Source organism: Chiroxiphia lanceolata, chromosome 3, assembly GCF_009829145.1.
Source record: "Chiroxiphia lanceolata isolate bChiLan1 chromosome 3, bChiLan1.pri, whole genome shotgun sequence".
Lineage (NCBI taxonomy): Eukaryota > Metazoa > Chordata > Aves > Passeriformes > Pipridae > Chiroxiphia > Chiroxiphia lanceolata.
Window position 1 is genome coordinate 81,658,615 of NC_045639.1, and position 23,276 is coordinate 81,681,890.

At 41.5% G+C, this 23,276-nt stretch overlaps 2 protein-coding genes and 1 long non-coding RNA gene across 8 annotated transcripts in view; 1 reads left to right on the top strand and 2 right to left on the bottom strand.

Annotated features, from left to right (window-relative positions):
* LOC116784713 (cytochrome b5 reductase 4) overlaps positions 1–2,078 on the bottom strand; it is a 35,218-nt gene extending 33,140 nt beyond the window's left edge. For 2 of the 5 annotated variants that reach the window (XM_032683576.1, XM_032683574.1), the window contains exons 1-2: positions 1,977–2,078; positions 701–854 (exon numbers count right to left, since the gene is read on the bottom strand). In XM_032683576.1, the coding sequence (XP_032539467.1) occupies positions 701–854; positions 1,977–2,051 (229 nt within the window). In that variant the 5' untranslated portion in view covers positions 2,052–2,078. Of the gene's footprint in view, positions 1–700; positions 855–1,286; positions 1,364–1,735; positions 1,887–1,976 lie in introns of those variants that run through there. The other 3 variants (XM_032683578.1, XM_032683579.1, XM_032683575.1) reach the window with 3 other exon arrangements.
* A 67-nt stretch (positions 2,079–2,145) lies between these two features.
* On the top strand, positions 2,146–16,057 carry LOC116785029. Of its 2 annotated transcripts, none has more exons than XR_004356353.1 (2): positions 2,146–2,544; positions 14,689–16,057. It is a non-coding gene; the product is annotated as an uncharacterized LOC116785029 (long non-coding RNA). The 2 variants fall into 2 exon arrangements; XR_004356354.1 differs by lacking the exon at positions 14,689–16,057 and adding an exon at positions 4,150–4,693.
* Positions 3,182–5,873, bottom strand: RIPPLY2 (ripply transcriptional repressor 2). The gene is made up of 3 exons (XM_032684183.1): positions 5,410–5,873; positions 5,206–5,270; positions 3,182–3,478 (listed from the first exon to the last, which is right to left on the bottom strand). The coding sequence occupies exons 1-3, from the start codon at positions 5,740–5,742 to the stop codon at positions 3,313–3,315; spliced, it is 564 nt and encodes a 187-aa protein (XP_032540074.1). The 5' UTR covers positions 5,743–5,873; the 3' UTR covers positions 3,182–3,312.
* Positions 16,058–23,276: the final 7,219 nt, after the last annotated feature.

A 23,276-nucleotide genomic window follows, 5' to 3' on the forward strand; every position in this document is an offset into this window, starting at 1 on the left:
CACAGCTATTGCTCCAGGCCACCTTTTATCCACTTTTAACTTATAACACTTTCCACTTTTGAGCTAATATTTAACTAAAATAATACCATAAATAGAATAGCATAGTCACACAGATATTTGTTACGCTAGTTAGACTACAACTGCCTTACATGGCAACTGTCATTTGCATTGCTAAGTTTTATGAAGCAGTGTGTGGGCCTTGCACAATTGTTTTCCAAAGACCACTCTACTGGTTTAGGCAACATTTTTAATATTTATATATATTTGGATGCTTTAAAGCAATCACTAAAACCAATCAACTGCAAAAGATAATAAACTGTCCAAGACTGAGGAGTGTAACTACATGCCAGCATTTTCAATGCCTTATTCTTGCTAAGCCCTTGTTATTTGATGCATTGCCTACAATCTTGTGGTTTATCACTTTCATTTGCAGATATAAAATAGGTATAAAATATGCCCACTTGAAACACTTCTTATGAAAGGTTTGAAAGCAAAGAATATCTTTGTGATACAAAATCTCCAAGTCAAACAGAGTTGTGTCCAATTATATCAAGATTACACCTGGTCTAAACACTGAAGGTGCATAGTTTGGTTTTGGGTATGGCTTTTGTTGTTGTTGTTTTGGTTTTGTTGCTTCTTCTTTAAGTACAGAAAAGGGAAGCTAGGAAACAAACGCAGAAGCAATATCACAACAACCAACCTCTTATACATATCCAGCAGTCCTCTCTTTTGTTGTGCTTAGCAAGTTCATCTTCAGTCACTTCAATCAGTCTCCCTTTCAGACCAGTCAAGTCCTTCCCACTTTTAGTTAATCGAATCCAGTCCATAAGACTCCTTCCTGGTTTTAAAGGTACCTGAAAAATACCAAATGTACAAACATCACCAGACTCTAAAGGAAGAAAAAGCCATTAAATACACTCTTCTAAGCTCCTTAGGAGTACTCAGACAAAAAGGAAATAACCTAACTCATATTATTCATTGATATTTGGGAGCCCTACTCAGTAGTAAGGGTGCTTAAGGAAGTGTTCTGGGTAGTAACCCAGATAGAGAAATTATTGAATATCACCAAACATTCAGACTCTTCCCAAAGCAAACTGAAGACACCAAGTCCGCCTGGGGCAGTAAAAATTTTTTATCAGCATCACTTTGAGATATGGCCTGTAAACCTACAAGCAACAAAGAAGGGAAATTTGAAAATCATGATAAGGTACTACAAGGTTGGAAAGTTCACTTTCACAGCATTCATAAAGACTTTCCCCAAGCCCTAAAGCCACTGGAAAACTCACCCAGAGAAAGCTGGGACTGAAGTCTAGTAGCTTACTAGAGGCCATGGCCTGCCCTGAAAAGCAGAGCAAGATCTTCAGGATGTTTAACACGTGCCTTTTCAACACCACCACAGACTGTGAACCCCTTTGATCCAAACTTTAACAGCAGAAAAACGTTTAAAGAACCCTGGACTTACAAAAGTACAGGAAAAACAGAAGCAAAAAAAACCCAAACTATAGCATACATAGACCCACACTGCTTAACGGTACTTCAGTCTAAGTCTGTTGTCCAAGTGAGGTCTGCAGACAATAAGTGTTCTCAAAACCCCCCCAAGGATGAAGACACAACATATAAAGCATAAGCGGCACGCAGGAATTCCAGGCTGAAAGTCTCCATCTCTGCCCAGGGCGAACAGCCCGGGCCGGCAGCGCAGGAAGCGTTACCACCACCGCCTTCAAACGAGAAGTACCAAGTGTCTTCCAGCGACATGGCTGAGCTGGCCTCTCACCCGGGGCCCTGCCGCGGTCCCTCGGCGGCTGCTGGAGTACGAGACCGCTCCAGGGGAGTGTCCGGAGGCAGCCGGGAACCGTCCGGCAGCCAGCACAGCCCCGCCGGGCGGGGCCAGGCCACGCAGGCGGCACCAACGCAGGGAAAGCGCCGGGGCCCTTCACCACCCCCAAAGAGACTGTGGGCGGCCAGGCTGCCCCTACCTTGCTGCGGCCGCCCGCTGCCGCTCGCTGCTGGGAGCTGGGCGCGGGGAAAGCCGGCGACGGCACGTTCAGCATCCTGCCGGCCCAGGCCGCGGCCGGGCTCCCGCGGGCGGGCGGAGCTCCGGCACAGCGCGCAGGCTCCGCCGCGCCGGGCGGGGCCGGGCGGGGGTCAGGGATGGCCGGGCCGCGATCGGGGCCGGCAGCGCCGGCTCGGGGTCGGATCGGTGGAAACCTCCCGGGGCTGGACATTTCTGCGGGGAGGGAGCGGCGCGTACCGAGTACACCGCCGGAGATTGCCTCCCTTCGCTCTAAGGTTGGCTTTACGTCCAGGTCTCCCAGCGCCAAGTGCTCGAGCTGGAAGGTTGTCGTGACTGACACAGCTGCTGCTGCTGCCCACGCCCTGGAGGTTAAATGCTGAGCCCGGCTGTGTATGAGGGCCCGATTCGTTCCTGCACCGGGTCCCTTGGGAGCAGATGGGATGGGGCAGCCACTCCAGCGATGTTGTTGGCACACTGAGCCAGCCCCGCCTGCAGCGACACACGCAGCACTCGGGCAAGAGTAGATCCAGGTATGTACAAAAGCTCTACATGACAGAGGCACTGGCGTTCAAGTTAAAATTTTGGATTTTTGTTGGTGTTGTTCTTTTAGGGCCTTTGGCCTTCGTGATGACTGGTACCAAGCTTTGCTTCAATTATTAAAACCAAACTCACAATAAGAACTCACATTAGGCCTTTTTCTCATTTCTTGTTGTCGACTTTACGAACAAATGCAGTGGGAAACTATCATGTATAACAATACAGTACATGTACATGAGGGTATGAGTAACTTAAGCCAAACACCTTCTTCAAAAATCAAAACCTAGAGTAGAATTTGGACTCTTCTCTCCATTTAGAAAACAGCTATATTATTTCTCTTCTCTATGTTTGGAACTCTGTTGTAACAGCAAGCACATTAGAATACTTAATCCAATGATTCCTTGATACACTTCCATATGGAGCCTACTAAATCACCATGAAGAGCTTTCCTTGTGTCCTCAGACTTTGACAAAGTCAAATAACCATAGAGCCCTTTAAAGCAAAGCATCTGTTCTCTGCTCCTAAAATTGGTGTTCAGGTTATGGTCTACAAAACATAGAATGTCAGATAAAAATACTAATCAATACATTTCCTGCCTAGACCAGGACAGGAATAGAACAAAGGAAAAAGTTAAATTATAAGACATCTCAGTTTTATTAAGAATAACTTACACAGAAATAAATTATATTTAAAAATACTATAATACATATTTATATTAAGTTTAAATTAAGTCTTAGAAGTGGCATTGGTCTTCCCTGCAATCAGCAATCTGATTCTGTTCTTGATTCTTGTTCCAGATCATCTTCATCGTCTTCACTATCTGAGTCTTCATAAAAGGAAATTGTAGCTTGAACTGGAAAGTTTTTCAGAAGTGCTTCAGCTTCCTGATACAAGTAATCATAGCATCTTGATTTGGGCCAAAATAGTCTGAAACAAGTATACAATAGATTTGCTTACTGTTATTACATACTTTATGTGGTGGCTGGCAGGCAAGAAACCAAAGTGAAATTCTGTTAAGACAAGCATCCTACAGAGCCTTTCCTCACGTGGTCAATTACTAAATCACTTTCTACATATGATTAGGAAAAAAAACCCAAAAAACATTACCTGGATTCTGTATTTTCATCTGAAGACATAAAGATGCACTTGAAGTGCTAGTTTTGCAGCAAAACTACCCTAAAGCCCAAGATCCAACGTATGTGAAATTTCACACTCCAGTACCTCATTAACAGTATTACCAGAGATCTGATTCAAATAGTACTGCCCCAACTGGAACTATTCCTAGGGAATATAATGGGTGTCAAACAGAATCCAAAATATATTTGGATTAAATTAAGAGTTTCCTTAATGAAGGTCTCCAGCCTAGATAGTTGTTTACAATCGTGTGAAACAAGTCCCAAACTGAAAGGAAAGATATTTCCAAGAAACTCCTTATTGAAGAATGCCCTGTGGATCTAGATTTTAAAGGAGTCTCTAGAAACTAGCAAAAATTGGTGATATCATAGTTGACAAGGGCTATCAGCTAGTGATAATATATTGCAATTAATATACTCCACAGTTCCTGTTCCTTTTCAACTAACATCCTCTTTTACTTGCAGTTTGGAAATAGCTAGAAGAAACAGACCATGGAAGGCCCATGAGCCAAGAGACTAGCACACTGCAACATAATGAAATGCTGACTACAGATTGTTTATAATAGAAATGCTTAAAGATACAGAACTAGACAGCTTTCTAGCAATCACAAGAAATACTTTCTAGGCTACTGTTTAACAGAACACTGCTTTTCTTTTCAGCACAAAGTAACTGACATCAGCTTTGTAAAGTGTTCATTCCCAGTGTTCCCTGCAGCAGAATTCACTCATACCTAAGTATTGGAGCAGTCACAGTGAAGTAAGCCTGTGCAATTGCTTAATCTGTGCATCAGTGTTTGAAGGATCAGCACCTAGATTTGGGAGAAAGCTGCATCTTGTCTGGAAGAATTACCTATGCAATTACTTTAAGCCTCTCTTGACACCTATTAGTATTTCTGAATGTAGACTCTCCTGCAGATTCAACTGTAGTTATTTTCATCGTTTCCTTTTCAAAACTGACAGTGCAGATACTATCATTACCTTCATCATTAAAGCAGTAGTTACACAAGTATTTTCCTTGGCAATGGTTGCTTAGCCAGTTCATACCCTCTCTGCCTGCCACTCTCTCCCGTGCCTGTACCTGCTTCTTTGGTCTGTGAGGGCGCTGAATGTCTGCACGGCCTAGGAACTACACCCCCGTTCCTTTTTTAATCTTGGGCCCAGGAATGAGTAGCTGGCTTCAGCCAACTCCACCACCACAAAAAACGCCCACATAACTGCGTAGCACGTCAAGTCCCACACCACAGAAGCACATCAACACCTCAAAGATGTTAAATTCGCAAATGCTGGCAATCACTTGCCCAACGACCAGTCAGTGCAAAAGCACATAGATGGCCAATTCACTCCCAAGGGGCTTTAATACCTACATAAATATATGGGTGGAAACAAAAGGAGCGGGAGATCGAGCGGTGCGGCACTGCGCTGCCGAGCAAAGGACTCTCCTCCTGGCTGCGCAGCGCCAGCGGGCCCCGTGTGCCCAGAGCTCCCCCGCGGGGACCGGCGGCGGCCCGAACAGCCACTTACCTGACGGGGTGCGTGTACTGCGCCACTTTTCGGGAGGCGTCCGCCAGCCCGCCGAGGCTGTGAGGCTGAGGAGGAGAGAGCAGAGGTCAGCCCTTCGGCACGGCACAAGGCCCACCCCGAGCATCCCCACCCCGCCGGGATTCCCCCGTCGTTCCTGCGGCGATGCCGGCGGCAGAGGCTCCGCCGCACCCCCGCCACACTCACCGTTACGGGGCCGAGGCCGCTCCGCGGGGCCGCTTCGCCCGGCGCGGGCAACCATGGTCTCCAGAAGGGCGCCGGGCTGCAGGGCAAGGGCAGGGCCGTCAGGGCAGGGTCGGGCCGCCCCCCGCACCGGGGGGAGGAGGAGAAGCGCGAGTACCCCTGCGGGGGCAGCGCCACCGAGAGCAGGCGGGGGCAGGCGCACCCCACGCTGCCACCCTCCATCCTCCGCCAGTCCGCGGCGGCTCGCCTGGCCCTGCCGGCTGCGGGCCCGGAGGCTTTTATAGCCGGTGGCGAGGGGCGCTGCGCGGCGCGGAGCCCCCACCTCCCCCGGCTCATCTGCCAGCGCCATCCACAAAAAGGCTCCGCGCGAAGGCGCCGCCGTGTAAACACGGGGCGCGGGCGCGTGCATGCCCCAAATGGCCCGGGAAGGGGAAGCGGGGGGTGGGGGATTTGGCGGGTCGGTGTTAATCGCACTTGAACAGACACATGGCAGCTGCCAGGGGGCGGGAGGGGGCAGCCCCTGTGGGAACGGAGCGGGGGGCGGCACCGGGGGCGTGCTCGGCCGCTCTGCGCCCCGGCGGAGCGGCCCGGCCGCCGCCAGCGCGGCCCTTTGTTGTTCGGGCCGTGTTTGTTTATGCCCTGAAGCAGCGAGGCGCGGCGTGCGGGCAGGGAGGGCACTGTGGCTCGCCCGGGTGAGGGCAGCGCCAGCCGCTCACCGCGGGAGCGGGCACGGACAAAGGGATCTCATCCCGGGGTGGCGGGGAATATGATGTCTTTTGGAGGGGTCCTTCCTTAGTAACGCGTCACCCGCAGGTACGGTCCCTGACGCGTTCCCCCTAAAACTACATTGTTTTCTTAGTTAGCATGGTGGCTCCTTACATACATACATATATACACATATACATATACATAGGGTATTTTTACAGAGGGAATGTTTTTTCCTTTATTCTTTTTCACGTGGTCCCAATATTTCATTCTGCTGCCAGCATCAGACGCTGTCACTATATGTGCCAGGTTTTATGCCAAGCTCCTAAGATTTCCATGTTCCCTGGTACCAAGGGAGCTTATTTTTGTTTCTATTTTTATTTATTATTTTTGTTTCCCCTTTTCTTTCTGAGACTGCAATCAGTGATGCATGTGACGGGCAACAGAAACAACAGAGTTATGTAAGAGCTGGTAAACAGTAATAATATGAGCCCTGAGGAAGCTAGGAGGGTTGGTGGATTGGAGCTGCCCTAGATGATGGAGAGCTTAAAATCCAGGTAATTTATTGTACCATTAAAGACTGAGGCACCACAAAGACTGAGGCAGTCTTTGGAACAATATTTTGCCTTTTTGAGTGTAGCCATAAGGAGTGTGTGTACCTTAGCACTGCCCAAGCACAGCTGCCAGGTGACTTGTGCCTTCTCCACAACATCTTCTGCACAATCCATTTCACTTAATAGTAGCAGCAGTACCAGTTGTAAAATGTTACATATTAGAAGCTGTGTGGGAAATGTAATCAGGGTAATCTTTCAAATCTTTAAGTCAAAACTAGATGTAAACTGAATTGCCTTTCTGAAGAAAAGCAGCCACTTACTTTGAAAGAGAAATAGTTGGAAGAGTGCATGCATTCAAGCTTGTGCATGCTGTGATATACTCCAGCTTCATCAGTGGACATATTCTGTCACTTTGGAGGTTTCTACCACATGACTGCTTGGAAAAATTGATAATTATGACTTTCAGAGTTATTAAAGGAAAATGTATTTTCTGTTAAAAAGTCCAGTTTAGTAGGACATGTGATGTTTGTAGCTGTTTGCATTTTTCCCTGCCTTGTTTTCTCTGTGGCATAGAGTCAGATTAATTAAATTCAGAGTGAACCAATGGCTCAAACACCAGTAAATATTCCTCTTACAGTTAAGAAATGGAGAATAGTGCAGAGTATAGTAGCTTTTGCATTACACTGAATGTGATCATAAGCAAAATTGTTTCTATTTTTCCTCTTTTTCTGTATAGCTACTGCAAAGCCTTGTCAGATGAGGTAAACCATAAAACAAATGTTTAAATGCTGTCTGATGGTAGATTCTTCTTTGGCCTAAACAAAGTGATGCCATAATTTTTATATTTTATATTTCTCTTTTGAGAAATTTAAGAGAGGCTGTATAAGGAAAAAAAAAGAAGCAAGGTTCAATGTCTAGAGAAGGAAAGCAGAAACATCCTCTACCACAAAGGTCTAAGAGAACACATCAGTTTTATCTGTTTGATAAAGCATAAAAATTAGCTTCAATATCTACAGTATAAGCAACAAAAGACAGGGTGTCTTTGGCCAATGACTCTTAATTGTCTCAGGACTCTTTTTAGTACCTGCCTGACATGAGAAAATGTCCTAAGGAGAAAGTGTGATTTACCCATTAGAGGGCAAATTGAAACAGAGGTGTTGAAAGGATAAGGAGAAAATAATGACTAACAGCTGTTGTTCCCCTGCATATTTTCACACTGTCTTCTTGGCTTTACAGTTCAGTAATGCAGTCCTGTTTATTGAGAGAAATAGAAAAGTCTGTCATTGCATTAATAACTTGTTCTCATTGACACCATAAAAAAACCCAACCCCAAATCTTAACATTTTGCTATCTTCCCCCTGACTTTGACATACAGGCTAGAAACTGGTAAATCAGGGATAGAAGATGCTTTGTCTCTTACAGTTTGTGCACAAATCAACAGTAACAGTGTAAGTTACTATCCAAACCACATTTTCATCATGCTAAAATCTCTGTGAGGAGATTGGCTATGTACAGCTGCTGAGCAAATACTTAGACAAATGGGAGTGCTGGGACACACTTAAAACTGGTTCTTTGCATATAGTACTGGAATGCATAGTGCTGAATTCAACATGAAGTCTGATAGAGGTAGTCCCCTCATGCATGTTCTTGACTCTTCTAACTAAAGCAATATTTCCCGTTCTGTGCCTTAGTTCCTGCTTTTTTGAATTTCAGCTTTTTAAGAAAACTCCAGGTCCTGAGTTGAAGGTTGTTGTTGGTTGCACCTAGGTAACTAGACTACCTTTAGTAAAGCAAGGCTGGGAGTCAGCTGGGAGTCATTCCTTTATACCAGAATGAAAACTGAAATATTATGTTATATAGTTTTATTTACTCTCTTGTGGAATAGTAAAAATATCTGGGCATTCCACCAGTTATCAGCTTCTTGAAAATTTCTCTCAAGATCATATATTTTTGAAAATTTCCTTATACCACTTTCCGAGCAGGTGATAGCTGGTCATTTATGGGGTTCAATCCTGTTTAGCCACAGTTGAATTTTTATAGGGATGCAATTTAAGAATTTCAAATGCAGTACAAAAAATTCTTGTACAGTCACTCTGGATTTACAGCAGTAGAACTAAAACCCAATTTTGTTTTGTCAGAATCATACCAAGCAGTATTTATCCAGAATGAAAGTAATTCACTTGATTATGTTTAGGTTAGTTAAAAATGCTTTTGTAGCTTTCTGCAGTATGACATCTTGAAACGTAGTGCACTGTTAATAGAATACACAGAAGAGCAAACACAGAGGTCTTTGGAGATTTCAGTGTGCTACTATAAACAAGGAAGGTGTTCACAAATGGCTTAGAGCTAAATTTGACAAGACAGTGCTAATCACACTTGGACATGGGAATATCTGGACAGAGGACACTCAGATGGCTTTATATTCACCTCTCTGAAAGCAGAGCAAGCTCTCACTAATAAAGCAGGGAAATTATTGCATGAAATTATTGTATGAAAATTATTGCATGAGTTGATATAGGGAGAGGATTGGCTTGATCTTTTTAGGACTTTGTTTTAGTGGAGAAAAGCAAGGTCAAACGTGGAACTGCTCCTCTGCTTACTGAGACTGAACTGAGAAAACTGATTAACTGAAAAAATTTGATCTTGACTGTGTTATAGCCTAGCTTCATCTTGATGCTTTCACTTTTGGCAACACTTCAGGACCAATTTTTGGAAAATAAGTCTAAGCCTGATATTTGCATATTGATATTGGCCGCGTATGCATATGACATTTATTTACATGTTTGGTCTGTTAGCTCATAAATGGATCATTTTTTTGCCACTAAAAGCAAATTTTGCACGGGAACTTTATGTGCATAGCTTTGGTAGATGTTCATCTGTGTGCAGTTATGAACACTTTACTGAAAACTTTGCAATGGTGTGTTATGAAGCCTCAAGCATTTCTTAGTTGTGCTATGACATGTATGGCATTTTTTCTGCTATAATTTGAAAGTAGAACATCAGTCTATAAAGAACAAAGATCAACACAGATATCTTCGCCAACTTTTATCCTTACCATTATTTGGTCTTGATACAGTATTTTCAATGGATCTAATGAATGAAACCTGAAACTCGGTTTCATTCAACATTTCCACAAAATGATTTTTTTTGTTAGTAAATAATATGAGACCCAAACTAGATCTGAAGAAATAAAATAAATACAAATTAACTTTTCTTATTAAAAAAAATAAAAATAAAAATAAAGGAACAGAATCAGCAAATTGGTCTATTCACATTACCAATTATACTAATGGCTATAAAACTATTGCTTGGCTAATAAAGACTGTGTTCATCCTATTGCTGTTGTGTATTTTTTCCATCCTATTTGTACACAAAAATGTAGCACATATTCAAAGAGTGTTATTCCACTTAAGCCCAAGTGCCATGTAGTTCCTACAGAGGGGTATGTTTGGAGGCCTGAAGATGGAATGCTCTCTCATGGACACATCCATTTCACTTTGCCTTGTTTCTCCGGATTTTGACTAGGCTGTAATAGCATTAAACATCCTTCTTTCATTTTATAGAGAAAATTATTCTTCCCCTTCCTCTGTTAAATTGAAATACTAGAAGGAAAACTTTGTGAAAAGGAGGGATGCAGTTCCAGAAACGCATATCTTTTCATGCACTCTTTGCTATTGGCAGCCTAGCTCCTGGTAACAGCGCTAGAGGATTCAGGAGTGAATGGCCGCACTTGAAAGAGCACAGCTCTTACACTCTGCTCTGTCAACAAGACTGAAAACCTCCAGCTTTCCTAGATTTACCCCAGTCCTGACGCTATTATAAACTTTGTGGTCGGGTGATCATTGGTATCTGCTGGGAGTTGAGCAACGGGTTTGTGTTTGTGGCACACACACAGCTACTTGAGACCTCCACGTGTCCATGTGGCAAGGTGTGACTGCACACAGCAGCTTGGGCTTCCTCATTTCCCTCCCCCATTGCACTGCACTCCCAGGCCCAGGCTGGCAAATGGTAAGAGATCCACATTGGAAAGCAACACATCAAGGGACTGAGAATGTGTAATGGAATCAGCGACCAGTTACAGGGATCTTTCAAAAAAATTAGAGTACCACTTGCTATTGAGTTATGGGCACTTTAAATTCCATGCAGATAAACAGAGACATCAGTGCTGAACACCAACCTTGTTAAGCTCTTTTAATAGAATGGGAGTCAGTGAAACACTGATACATCACTGATGTCAGCACTCAGCAGAAGTGTCTGGCTGCCTCAGCATAATGCAGCATAATGTCACAGTGTTTGCTGCAGTTGGAGCACACGGTGCTGCAGTGTGGCACTGGCAGGATTTGTCCTCTTGCCTCTGGAAGTAAGTGAGAGGCAGCCAAATGAAATGAAGTCAAGAGCTATTGACAGAAGAGATGAAGAAATTAAGATAATCACTGGAATGTCCTGATCTCACTCCTCTGGTAATACAGTCCCTAGCAATGTCATTTGTCCTCTCACAATGTTCCATTCAATTAACTGTTTTTTCAGATTTATTGCTTTCCTGGCTACAAAGATAGTAATGGAAGCAGAGTGGTTGTTTTTCAATTTCCCTTGTCTCTCCAAGCTATCAGCACAGCATCAACTTTCCAAAAGGATACATGCCACTAATCTGGTGATGCATATAATGCAGTATTTAACCTCTGTCAGGAAGGAATGAATGGCAAGAAACAGAGCTGTACCTCCGACAAACAAGCACCTGAGAAAGGTGATGTAAGTCCTAAAGATAAGCAGTACCAGCCCTGAGGAGTACACACGGTGTCTTGTACTGCACTGCAGGGATGTCAGAGCTCTCACACTGGTGCCCAGAGATAAGCGCTGACAGAGACCCCCTAAGCCTGCAGTTCTCCCCTGGCTTCTTGTGACTGATGTTACAAGGCTGCCAATTCCATCATGTCAGAATTTCAGCACTTCTTCATGGCATGCTCACATCTCAGGGTTCCTTAGTGGTAGCACTGAGCACGAGGAGGAGTAGTCTCCGGTAGATAGGGGGAAGGGCAGCTTCAGAGTGTAGAAAGCAGACTGGACCAAGTCCCCAGTAGGCAGTGGAGAACAGGAAGAGGGAAGGAGTAGGACAAGTCACCAAGGAGTAAGTTTGCAGAAGCAAAACAAGAGTGACTGACAGAGGAGCTGGCAAAAGAAAGCACTGAGCATGGGAAGGACAATTTGGACTGGAAAAGAGTAAATTGGTGATGTCAGACAGCAATAGGTTCTGTGAAGAGGGAAAGATGGATGGAAGGAGAGACTGAGAGAGAGAAATAACGTTAAACAGGGTAAGAAAACAGGTGAAGGACTGAGAACAGGAAGAGCTCCAAGTGCCTACAAATGAAGGAAAGACTGGGAAAACAGTCAGAAGGCTTGAGACAGGTTCTTCCTAGTGAAGGATATTGGGCCTGGATGTCTTGGTCCCAGAGGTAGTCTGAAGAGAGGAGGTTAGAATTTGGGACTGATTAATAAGAAGTGAGATGAAAAGCCAAATTGGGAAGATACATGACAAAAATATTAGTAGATTTGAGGGAAAGGGAAAGAGGAATGGAGTTGGAAAAAAACAGGTATAGGAGTTGTAGCCCCAGTGTATACCTTCCCAAAGCCTATATGGACCTCTGGAGACCCTACTCTGGCAAAGCCTGAGAAACCTGCTGGCAAAGTCCCATCACCTTCTAGATATGAGGCTCCTGACTGCACTTGAAATTAATGAGGATCATGCCTTAAATGCAGTACTATATAATTCAAAGCTATGGAAAAATGAGATCCTCATTATCTCAAACTGGCCAGCCGGGTTTAAAGAGCCTTTTTGATATTAGTTACCCAGGTATAAAATGGTAGCAGTAGTCCCTAGAGGCTCCATGAAGCCTGTTAGTTAATGCCTTCAGCCACCATGGTTACTGGCACTGCAGAATCTTAGAATCATAGAATGGTTTGGGATAGAAGGGACCTTAAAGATCACTTAGGTCCAACCCCTCAGAGCAGCATTTTGAAATACTGTCTGCAAGTTTTTGCTATGCAAGAAACCGTCAGAGGGTGCAGGCTGTGCAGAGAACAACTGATATCTTGAAAAGCCATTCAATACATTCTCATCAACTATTCTGGGCACCGGGAGAGGGAAGGGACTTGGGAAAAACAGAAGATGGTGGAGCCATTGACTGCCATAATGTGTATACAGGTGCAAACTGAATTTAAGTTGCGTAGACAACCAAAGTTCTGGCACTTTTCTAACTTTCTGGTGCTCTCTATTGCAGTCCTAATAATGTTGTTTTGACACACGGTTGTCTGGGAGTGTGAGACAGATGCACCTCTGGGATATTTTATCTGGAGATTTTGCCTAAGATCCTCCCCTTTTTAATTTCCCTCAAGAGCTTTTGTGCATGTCTTTATAGGCCCAAACTTCATATTCAAGATATCACTATCAAAATATATATATATCAAAATATTCAATATATTTTATATTGAGTGGAAAACTATGAGGTACAATGTTTGGATGCTCGGGTATGGTACACAGGTAAAAATTTCAAAGTAGATGATAGCAAATTTTGTCTGATAGGAATGAACTTGTCATTTTTAAAGAACTTGAACTCTATCACAATGTTTTTAAAGCTGCATCCTCGATATTGGAGTCACCTTCTTCTGCTTAAAATTTTATTTATTTCTTTCCTCTTTAACCTACAGCCACATTCTCATGATCACACATTGCATTCCTGCACTCACAATATGAAATTCACAATATGAAAGACAGGATGGCAAATAAGTGTGATATCACATTATTAAAATTTTTTCCTGTCTTATCTTTTAAATTTTCTCCTGACAGATTTTTTCATTAGTACGCTTTAAGAATTCCACATATCCCACTTTCCAAGTTACTGATGTGGCTTTACTCTGTGAAACAGAAGTCTCTGAATAATTAGCATTTTGTTAGTCAGCCAAGTATCTCTCTTGCCTCCAGGCATTACTGCAGCATGAGTGAAAAAAAAAAATAGCCTGAATTTTTCCATTACATTTACCTCCCATCTTCTTCAGCTGGTTCTTTCTCCAAAACAACTGTCCATACTATATAGTTTTTTGTTGTTGTTATTGAAATACTTTGTGGCTATAATAGACATTGTAAATTCTTGCTGTTTGTATTTTCTTACCTTCACAGAATTTACGTTTACCTCTAGCTATATTTATATTTATATTGTGAAAATATATTTTATATAAAACATGTATTATATAGAAGAATATAGATATTCTTACCATCCCAGAATATATATATACTTATATCTGTATACCATGACTATATATATGGAATTTATATATATATATGTACATGAAATACATATTAAAGTAATTCTTACCCAAATATATATGACCTAGTTGGAAAGTGACAAATAGCAAATCTAAACCTTGTCAGATGTATTTTCCTAAATACAAATTTTGAAAAATATGTATTTTTTTAAAAGTGGTGCTGCTATTAAGAAGAAATGTAAAACATAAAGAATTTTAAGGGTGTTTTCCAGCTAAAATGGAAAGCTAATAATGGAAATTATTACCTTGGGAGTTCATTATCTCAGCACCACAAGAGATCTTTCATATTGTCTGTGACATTAGCATTTGGCAAATACTCCAAAATAAAAAATTGTTTGACGTGTGCACCAAGTGCCTTTCTGTCTAAAATGAATATTTTAAATACATTGAAGCATGTATGTTTAATGCTGGTTTGTTTGTGTATTTATTTACCGACTTACATAGAAAGGATTCAGAGAACATGAATATGGAGTGCTAGGCATAATTTTCACAAATATTAAGTGAATGTTCTGTTAAAGCAACTTTTATATATATACATTCTTAAGCACCTTGTTCAGATATTTTTCTTTGAATGTGTACATATATTAGTGTATATATTAATATATGTATTCATATATAATTTTCATTATATATGAAAACCAGGGCTATGTACTAACTGCAGGATAGCTGAGGGCTTCATTTACTGATGCAATTTTGCTTTTATCAGAAAAAACCCCTCATGTTGACTGGCAGCATGCTGGAAATGTAGAAGGGATTCAGTGGCCTCTAAAGGAAATACAGTTTTAAATCCTGCCCTGGCTTCCTCTGAAACCTGCAGTGACTTTACTTTGAACTGCAAGGGAGTGATATCCACCCTCAGCTGATGTCGCAGTGCCAATAAACACGTTCCATTTGGAGGAAGGGAAAGAAAGCCTGTCTTGACACTGTGTCTGCTCAACCAGATAAAGAGAAAATATTGTCTTCTGAGGATTCATCCTTTCACTGTAGTCCTTCAAAGAACTGTAGATCTGAGATGCCCTTCATGAGTTTGCTTGTATCATGAGCAAGGAAATAGTGGAAGAGCCATGCTTGTTTTTTCCCACACTGAAGCCAAGAAAAAAAAACTGTTTGAAGAAAAACTGATGGTATTTTTCTAAAGAGGTTACTATTTTTCTTCCCTTTCCTGCTGCAGCTTCTGTTCTCTTTCATTGCTCTCTTTTCATGGTAGGAGAGCAGGTGCAAGGCAGATGCTTTGGCAGTAGAGATGTTCTAGTACTATAATTATAATCAACATTTCTGTGTAAAATACCCAAGGGTTTATGCGTGCACAACACATATAGGAAGTTCCACATGGAGTTTTCAGTTGCTTGCTCTTAGTCATAAATGCTAACATGTTTAATCTTCTGGAGAATTCCATTTTTGGAGGGGGTGGGGAGGCAGTGGTGGGTAAGGGGTGAAATGAGAGGTAATGTCTCTGGAAAGTACTGGTTTGACCAGGTTTAATCCTCCCTTGCGTTCAAGATGCCCTTGGTGTAGTGGAATGAGAGGAAGCATTGTGAATACTCTGCAAAAGCTTGGATTTATGAATGGCATCAGCCTCAGGTACGTGTGTAAGGCTGACAGTGGAGAAGGACCAGAGGCCTGAGCAGCACTAGGCTTTGTCATTTTTATGGGCTTTACATGGGTATGGGATTCCCTATCACAGGCCAAGTAGCGGGACAAATCTGTAATGGAACTCAGGGCCAGAAAGCAGTGGCAGCACAAGCTTTCTGGGAGCACTCCCTGGAGGAGGAGGACATGGGGTTTGTGTCCTCCTCTGTGCTATGCATGCAAACTACAGTGACAGTTGGGGTAATGCCTTTCTGAGGCAGACACAAGAAATTAGCTTGGCTTAACAGCACACCTCAGTGAGCACTGGAACCAAGGATATAATTTTCAATAAATCATTTATTTCAAAATGTTTGTCTTTGTGTGTGCAAATGTACATGTTTCTTTATTTCTGTAATATAACTGTGTACAGGCTGAGAAATACTTGAATTTTGTTTGTTTATTTTAAAACATACATCTCCATTTTTAATAAATTATGCACAAACCTGTTTTGTAGTTCCTTCTAACCAAACTGTTCTGTATCAATGAAGTCCAGCGAGATGGACAGACTCACCACAGCTCTCTGCTCTCTTGTTGAACTGGACTGCTATGATTAAGTGTCCCATGAGGACATTACTCGCATTCTTATTTATCAGTTAAGACTTCTATTTCCCAGACTTCTCAAGTATTGTGTTTAAGAGTCTGTGTTTCCATAAACCAGAATTCCAGTAAATATAATATAGACAAATGTAGAATGTGTGAAAACTCCAGCTTTCAGTGTAGAGGGGAAGGGGTCTGCTAGCATTCAGGGTAAAAAAAAAAAAAGACTGTAGGAGTGCTTTAAAATGGAGGATTGAGGACAAGGTGACAGATGTAGGAGAGCATGCCAGTTGGAGTGACTCATTATTGAAAGGGCAAAGCTGAAAACACTCTGCGTGCCTGAGACAAGATGACAAAATCCAAACATCTTGTAGATGCCTACTAAGTAGGCTAGAAGATAATCAGTGTGATACTGTAATACAGTGGAGTTCAAATATATCTGAATAACAGAGAAGACTACACCATTAGAGGAGCAGTAGTGTTTGTTAAAAGAAAGCGGAGTTTCCCAATGGTAACAGAACGAATATGTGCTGTAAAATCAATTTGGGTTGAAATTTCTTAGCCAAGAGTTAAAAAACAGTTGTCCTGCACTCAGAGGTCAGCCTGGCCTATCTAGAGGACAGCACACCCCATCCCAAGGCAGGGCGCAAAGCAGGGGGAACCAGCAACACTGTGCACGTGCCTGTCCTTCTCTGATGATGACAAGTGTGCAAGTCTGCCTGGCAACCTCTGATAAAATGCTTACCTGTTTAATGGGTAAAGTCAAGCCTGATAAATCCACCTGATGATCGAGGCTGTACTTCTAGTGACTCACAAGGGTGGTGACAACGGCTGCAAAACACCCTCAGATTAAAGGCTGCAAGGGTCAGATAAGTGCAAGGGGAGACTTCAGCTGTCTGCAGGGGGATTAGGAAGAGTTCAGAGCACGCTATTATTCAGAGACAACTGGTTTAGATTGTTTCAGTTCTTGGCCCAACTAGTCAGATGATCTACAATGAGAAAAGCCATTCTAGACTTAATCCTGAGCAGTTTGAAGGAGGTATTTCCACATATGACTGTGGAGGAATAGTTTTGTATCCATGACTCTAAGGTATTCAAATCCAGTATCCCTACAAAAATGGAAAAGGCACCAACATCCTGAGTTCAAGGGGTGCTGCTCACAAATGGTGAAGTTAGTAAAAAGTAAATTACATGGATTATAAAAAAAGTAAGGTGAAGGTTTTATATGTGAGGGAGTAAGCATGGCTTGTAGAGATTGAAGTTACACTTCACCAACGTACTAAGCATTGTTTAAGGTATAAGAAACTCATTAATTAAATTTAGAAACTCGTTGCCACAGGTTGTCATAGAGAACTTTTAAAAACTATCAGACATAGATAAGGCAGATACATCCCAGTCTTCTCAGCATCCAGTGTCACAGACTAAACTGGACAGACACCCTGCCTATCTGAGAGTTGCTTTTCTTACAGTCTAACCAAAGTCATTTAAAAATTGGAGGAAAAAAGAAGGTACTATTTTCTCCCCATCAGATAACAACTTTTAATTATTGCAAACTGGGCTGGATTCCAAGTGAAAATTTCAAGATGAACAGCTCCAGCTAAGTTATCATATCCCAGGGGTTCTGATTACTACATGGAAAATAAACATGAATACCAAGTCTTTCTTAACTGAATGAAGCACAGCAGTTCTCTGTCTGGTTATTTTAATGAAGATAAACATCTTTAATTCATATGAAATATATCTCTTTCAATGTGCAATTCAATTATTTCCACTTCCACATTCTTCTTTTATAGTGAGAGTTTGGTGAGAAAAACTGTTAATAGAATAGGGTCATTTTCAGACCGATGCTTCCCCTTGTCACAGTTGGTTACTTGAAAAACACAGAAAATGGGGCTGTACTTATCTGCCTTTTTCTGGTGGCTCGGTATGTTCTGTGACTTGTCTTGAGACACCATGGGCCAAGAACAATGAAGTTAATTAAGCTCTTTAAGAAACAGTGTTCTGACTCAGTAAACATTAACACTTCCCCTTATGCCTGAACAAAGATCTGGTCTCAGCTTGGGAATAGTTCAGAGTGCTAATACAAACAACACAACTTCAGCTATTTTTACACATGGTTCTGAAAGGTTTTCTAGCATATGTTGATCACACTTCTCACTTAGGAAGGTGACTTTACTCTGTTACTCTGTGTCTTATGAGTGGAACCTTTCGTGTGAATATGGGAAATGATTTCTTTAGGATAAGGAAGGGGGGGATCTGTGCTGAGAAGCCTCTAGATAATCCTCCCATAGCTAAAAAAAGGAAAAAAAAAAAGGTGAATAAAACCCAACTGCCCAAATAATTAGAACTTATATCTGCAGTTATTCTCCACTGACAAAAAGGTCAGATTTTTATAGCCCCCCTGCCAGGCTGGAGAGGCTAGAGTTACTTTTTTTTTTCAAGTTTGTATCCACTTAATTTACATCTTACACAAATATGTAAAAGTCACATGTAAGCAGACGTCTGCATAGTTATATTTGAGTTTATATTTTGATCAATAAGGGCCAATGCTGGCACACCAGCATTGACTGCATCTCTGTGCCAGATCAGCCACTTGCTCACTGTGCTTCAGCAGACCTTTCTTTCCATCTGAGAGGCTGTGTCACGCTCAGCTCTTCAGAATTCCCTTCATTTGTGTTGTGCTTTAAACTACTGATTGCTGTTTGAGGTGGGCAGGTGGGGATGCACAAGAACAGTATAGGAATTGTCCATCCTCGTGCTGTTGAAAAGCCGTACGATCTCACAGGTTTAATGCTCCTGGGTCTCTTGGGGAAGAAGGGCTGTGCTCACGGCATACTCAGAGAGGAACAGCATCACATACGTTAACTTATTCACAAGAAGAGGATTTGGGAGCAACAATGTGGTAAAGTGGTGAAGTGGCAGCACAGCTGAGGTCCTGCAGGCCTGTGAGATGCTTCTCTAGGGGTTTTAGGAAAGGCATCTTTGGACTGCGGGAATGAGTGCATTGTTCAGTGGCTCAGCGATGCATCAGAAATGCAGTAATTTTCATTTTTTAATTAAGCCCTGTTTAAACTCAGCAGTGCAAATATGGTAAAATGGGATTTTTGTTGTTGCTTCTTATGCCTTTTATTACAATGGAGAGAGAGAAAGAGAAAGCTCAAGAGGTTTCTAAATTGTCAGTATTTTTGTAAAAGGAAACAAAAGCATTTGCATCTATTTGCACTGGAAGACACACAGCCTTGGCCTTGTTACTTGTGTTGATACTTTTTATTATTTCTATTTCATCTAAACTGATGTCAAAAAATGCAGATTCACCTGTTGAGCTTTGCTACTTGTCATTTTGTGTTCTACTGCTAGGTGACAAATTTCCTTTTGCAAAATCTGAGAACAGGGAAATGCTTACATCCAAGATTATTTTTAATTTGAAATACATGATAGGACTTACAATTTAAATAAATCTTTGAAGTTTTATGAGCACTGAAGGATCATATTGAATTGACCCAATTGATGTTCCATTCGGTCATCCAATTATCCAGTCCTTACCCTTTTCCTGACTCTAAGATACACCTTGTTTGAAAATGCACACATGTTTAGCAATCAGCCTTTTTGGCCTATGTGAATTTTGTGTCTTTTAGGTTCTGCGGGAAAGAGACAAATAGTTTAAAGGATCCCTATTATTTCACTATCTTTGTTTGCAACTGTGTTTTATTTCCTCTTCAGAGCTCCACTCTCATTCATCATGTTTCTTTTGTTTCATTTTATTATCAGGCTGTTGTCTAAGAGAACACGAGCAAAACACTGAACACCCCTTTGTTAGTTAGTTGTCCTTATCGTTATCATCAGGATCAGTTCCCTTTACATTTTCACATCTGACCAGCCTTCCTGAAACTCAGAATTATATTACAATTAGAAATGTTGTGGACGTAATGTGCACAGGAACTTCCTATTCATATCCACAGAGTTGTGTATCTTGAACTAAGCAGAAAAACAAATCACTGCATTTGGAGTGCTAAATGCAGGGATAAGGCAGGGTAGACCATGATCTGCTGTGGGATATGTCCATATTATCTGCCATATTTCTCAGCTGAAATGGGGTTATTGATCCTCATAAACCATATGGGAGATCTCAGCTGTGTTCTGCACCAGGATATACCTGTTTGACTGTTATCTCAGGTTGAAAGAACTAAAACTTCGGTTTTCAACTACCCCAGAAAATGCCCTAATCAAGAAGCAACAGGCCATCCTGATGGGGGAGGGAAAATGTCCCCTGAGGACAATCTGTTGTACAGAAAAGTATTTCAGGATTCACTGGTCATAAGATAGTGGAAAGCATCTCCTGAATCTAGAGAGTTGAACAGGTCACAAGAAAACAGTAGGAGCCCAAGCCCTCTCAACACATCAAGTACATCAGCTGGGGAAATGGGTGTAAGGAGGGGGATGCATGGAAAAATACCTGGTGAGGGGCTAGGACAGAAAGTAGCCAGACAGGGAGCAGAGGTGTTGAGCTGGCAGGAGGAGGGCACAGCCATTGAGTGTGATTGCCTTAACACTGAAACCTCTGCCCGCAGTCCACATGAGGAGGTTCCTGTCAGATGCACAACCGTAATTTATTGGCATGATTATCCTGATTATTAGCAACATCTATTGGCATCATTATCCTGGGAGCAGGAAAGTTGCACTATTCTAAAGATCCTCATTCACAGATTAGGTAGTGAAAATGTAGTTTGTAACTCAAACATATATGTCTTTTTTTTCCTTTACTTTCAAGACTTCCTTGTGCAGAAGCATTTCCAACAATATCTTTTTTCCTCCTGGAGTTCCAATTTTAACTACACCTGTTGGCATTCTATCAGTAAGAGAATGATCTGCTTTTTCTCTAGAGATCAACAGAGAAAAGAAGCAGAATGTGTGCTGTCTGGATCTCTTCCCTCATTATCCGTGCCTTTCACTTTTTTCTTCCTTGCTGTAAACCTTGAGAGTGTATTTTGATAACCTCAGCAATCCGCTGAGCAGATCTTGCTGCACCTTCAATTGACACAATGCACAAAATGAGGTGAGAAAAATATAGTTTGCAGGTATGATTACTCGTAAATATAGAGACTGCCCAACTTTCTGTTGGGCAGCACCTGTGGAGAGATTCAAGGTGAGCAGTCATTAAGAGGATGATCTTTATGTTCTCTCCAAATCCATGGAGATTTTGTGTAACATTCTTGTTAATCTGCATATTTCCATAATGAAAAATAGAAATAGATTGAGTACACTCCTTGTTCCAGGTGCACAAAAAGAATAGTGGGAAATCTGCAGATCACTGTGTTGCACCCAATAACCTGTATATCGTTTGTCATATAAGCTTTCCTTTCTGATAAAGATCCTTTGTGTCTATTAAAAAAAATCTGTAGAGTTATTGATGTTTTGATTTTTTTCTTTTCAATTTTTGAATTGATTAAGATTAGATACCAACACTCATGAGCCAAATTTCACTGCCTGTGCTGTTGCTTTAACAAGAGGGCAGTAGAGGAACATAGCAGTTGGGATTGAATCAGGCCAAGATTTCTTCATGATGAAACAATATGAAACCCTGGCTAAAAAGCAAATGACATAGGCTAGTCTTGAGAATTCATTCAATTCCCAGAGCATCCCTTTGCATTGCCATGAACCATGCTATTCTGAGCAGTGCTGGTAGCCCTCTGACTGGGGGATCATGCCGTTTCAGATCACATGCTTCTACGGGACAGCTTGCACAATGTTATGCAGAAAGCATAGAGCCTAGGATGAATTCTTTTTCATAATCTCTGAATTTGTATCTCAAGCCTGAAGAACCTTACGTAAGATATTTGAGCACATTGAGCTTAGTGAATAAATTAGCTTTTAGTAAGGGGTACTAACACTTAAAAAAAAACAACTTGAGATTATTTCTCTTACACATTCTGCTAGAACATTCTGCTTTCTAATTATTTTCCTTATCTGAGAAGTCAACGTTTTATTCTTTACCCATTTGATACCTTAGGGCTGACTCTATGTTGTATAAACTGAGGAAAGGGATCATACAATGTGGTTCCCTGTGTTCCTAAGTCAAAACGAGTTTTGCCGTCAGTGAGAACGGCATCATATCATATTCCCACGACAGATTGTGATGACAACAGGATTAGAATATGCAGCTTAGTAAAGAAAAGAAATAGTGGAAGGAAACAAAGTCTTAAGAAACAGAGATCCTGTTTTCTTTCAGCTAGTTTTAACAGCAGAAAAATAAAGCAGTGTCTTGAAAATTTCAATTTGGGGCATAAAATGCCTGACAGGCATTTTATCATCTCACATTTGTCACAATCACTAAAGCAAAGAAGTTGGGGTTTGCAGGCTGTTTAAGTACAACTATATGTGTTATGTTTTTATCATTGTTTTTTTCTACATTTTTATCATTTTTTATTGTATGAAGGAGAAGAAATAAGAGATCTGAAAAATGGTAACTTAGTAACTGAATGTAGCACAGAAGTAAAAAAAAAATGTAGATTCCAGATGTCTAATTAAATCTCATCTCTAAACTTCAGTGGAGTCCACAACACACTGGGGTATTGGAGCACCTAAGACAACAAAAACTGAAGCTCTGTAATGTCACAAATCAGGAATCATCTTTTCAGCTTCTCAGCTGTACAGAAAGTCTCCGAAATGCCCATTCAGCTTGTCCTACTGCAGACTTATTTACACTGGACACTTGATTAAAAAAGCTTTTTAGTGATAATGTTTAATTTGAGCATGTTCTGTACTTTAATGCTTATTCTATTTTCCTGCTCTACTACCTTAGACATGTTAGAGATTAACATCTTTTTTTAAACTTACTAAAACCAAATCATTAATTCTGAACCAACTGCCACTGAGGAGTAATTTCCGAGTCATAGTTTCTCATGGACCATCAGTAACTGCACTCAGCCTGTGTACGGCTTCAAAACTGGTGAGACTTCTCAGGTTTTGCAGTTTCTTGAAGGTCTGGCTTGGTTCCTTTGGGATGAACAATTCACCTTTAATTATATGTTTATGATTATATTGCTCTTCAGTTGATTGACATGCTTGACAAATATATACCAGCATTTAATCAACATATTTTAACATTTCTCATCTGTACTGGGGACATAG

What these genes read in the sequence shown, in the direction of transcription:
- RIPPLY2 (XM_032684183.1), bottom strand. Translation starts at nt 5,742, where the DNA reads ATGAGCCGGGGGAGGTGGGGGCTCCGCGCCGCGCAGCGCCCCTCGCCA. An exon ending in GCGGCCTCGGCCCCGTAACG is followed by an intron (nt 5,271 to 5,409) that starts GTGAGTGTGGCG and finishes TCTCCTCCTCAG; the next exon opens with CCTCACAGCCTCGGCGGGCT. An exon ending in CAGTACACGCACCCCGTCAG is followed by an intron (nt 3,479 to 5,205) that starts GTAAGTGGCTGT and finishes TACTTGTTTCAG; the next exon opens with ACTATTTTGGCCCAAATCAA.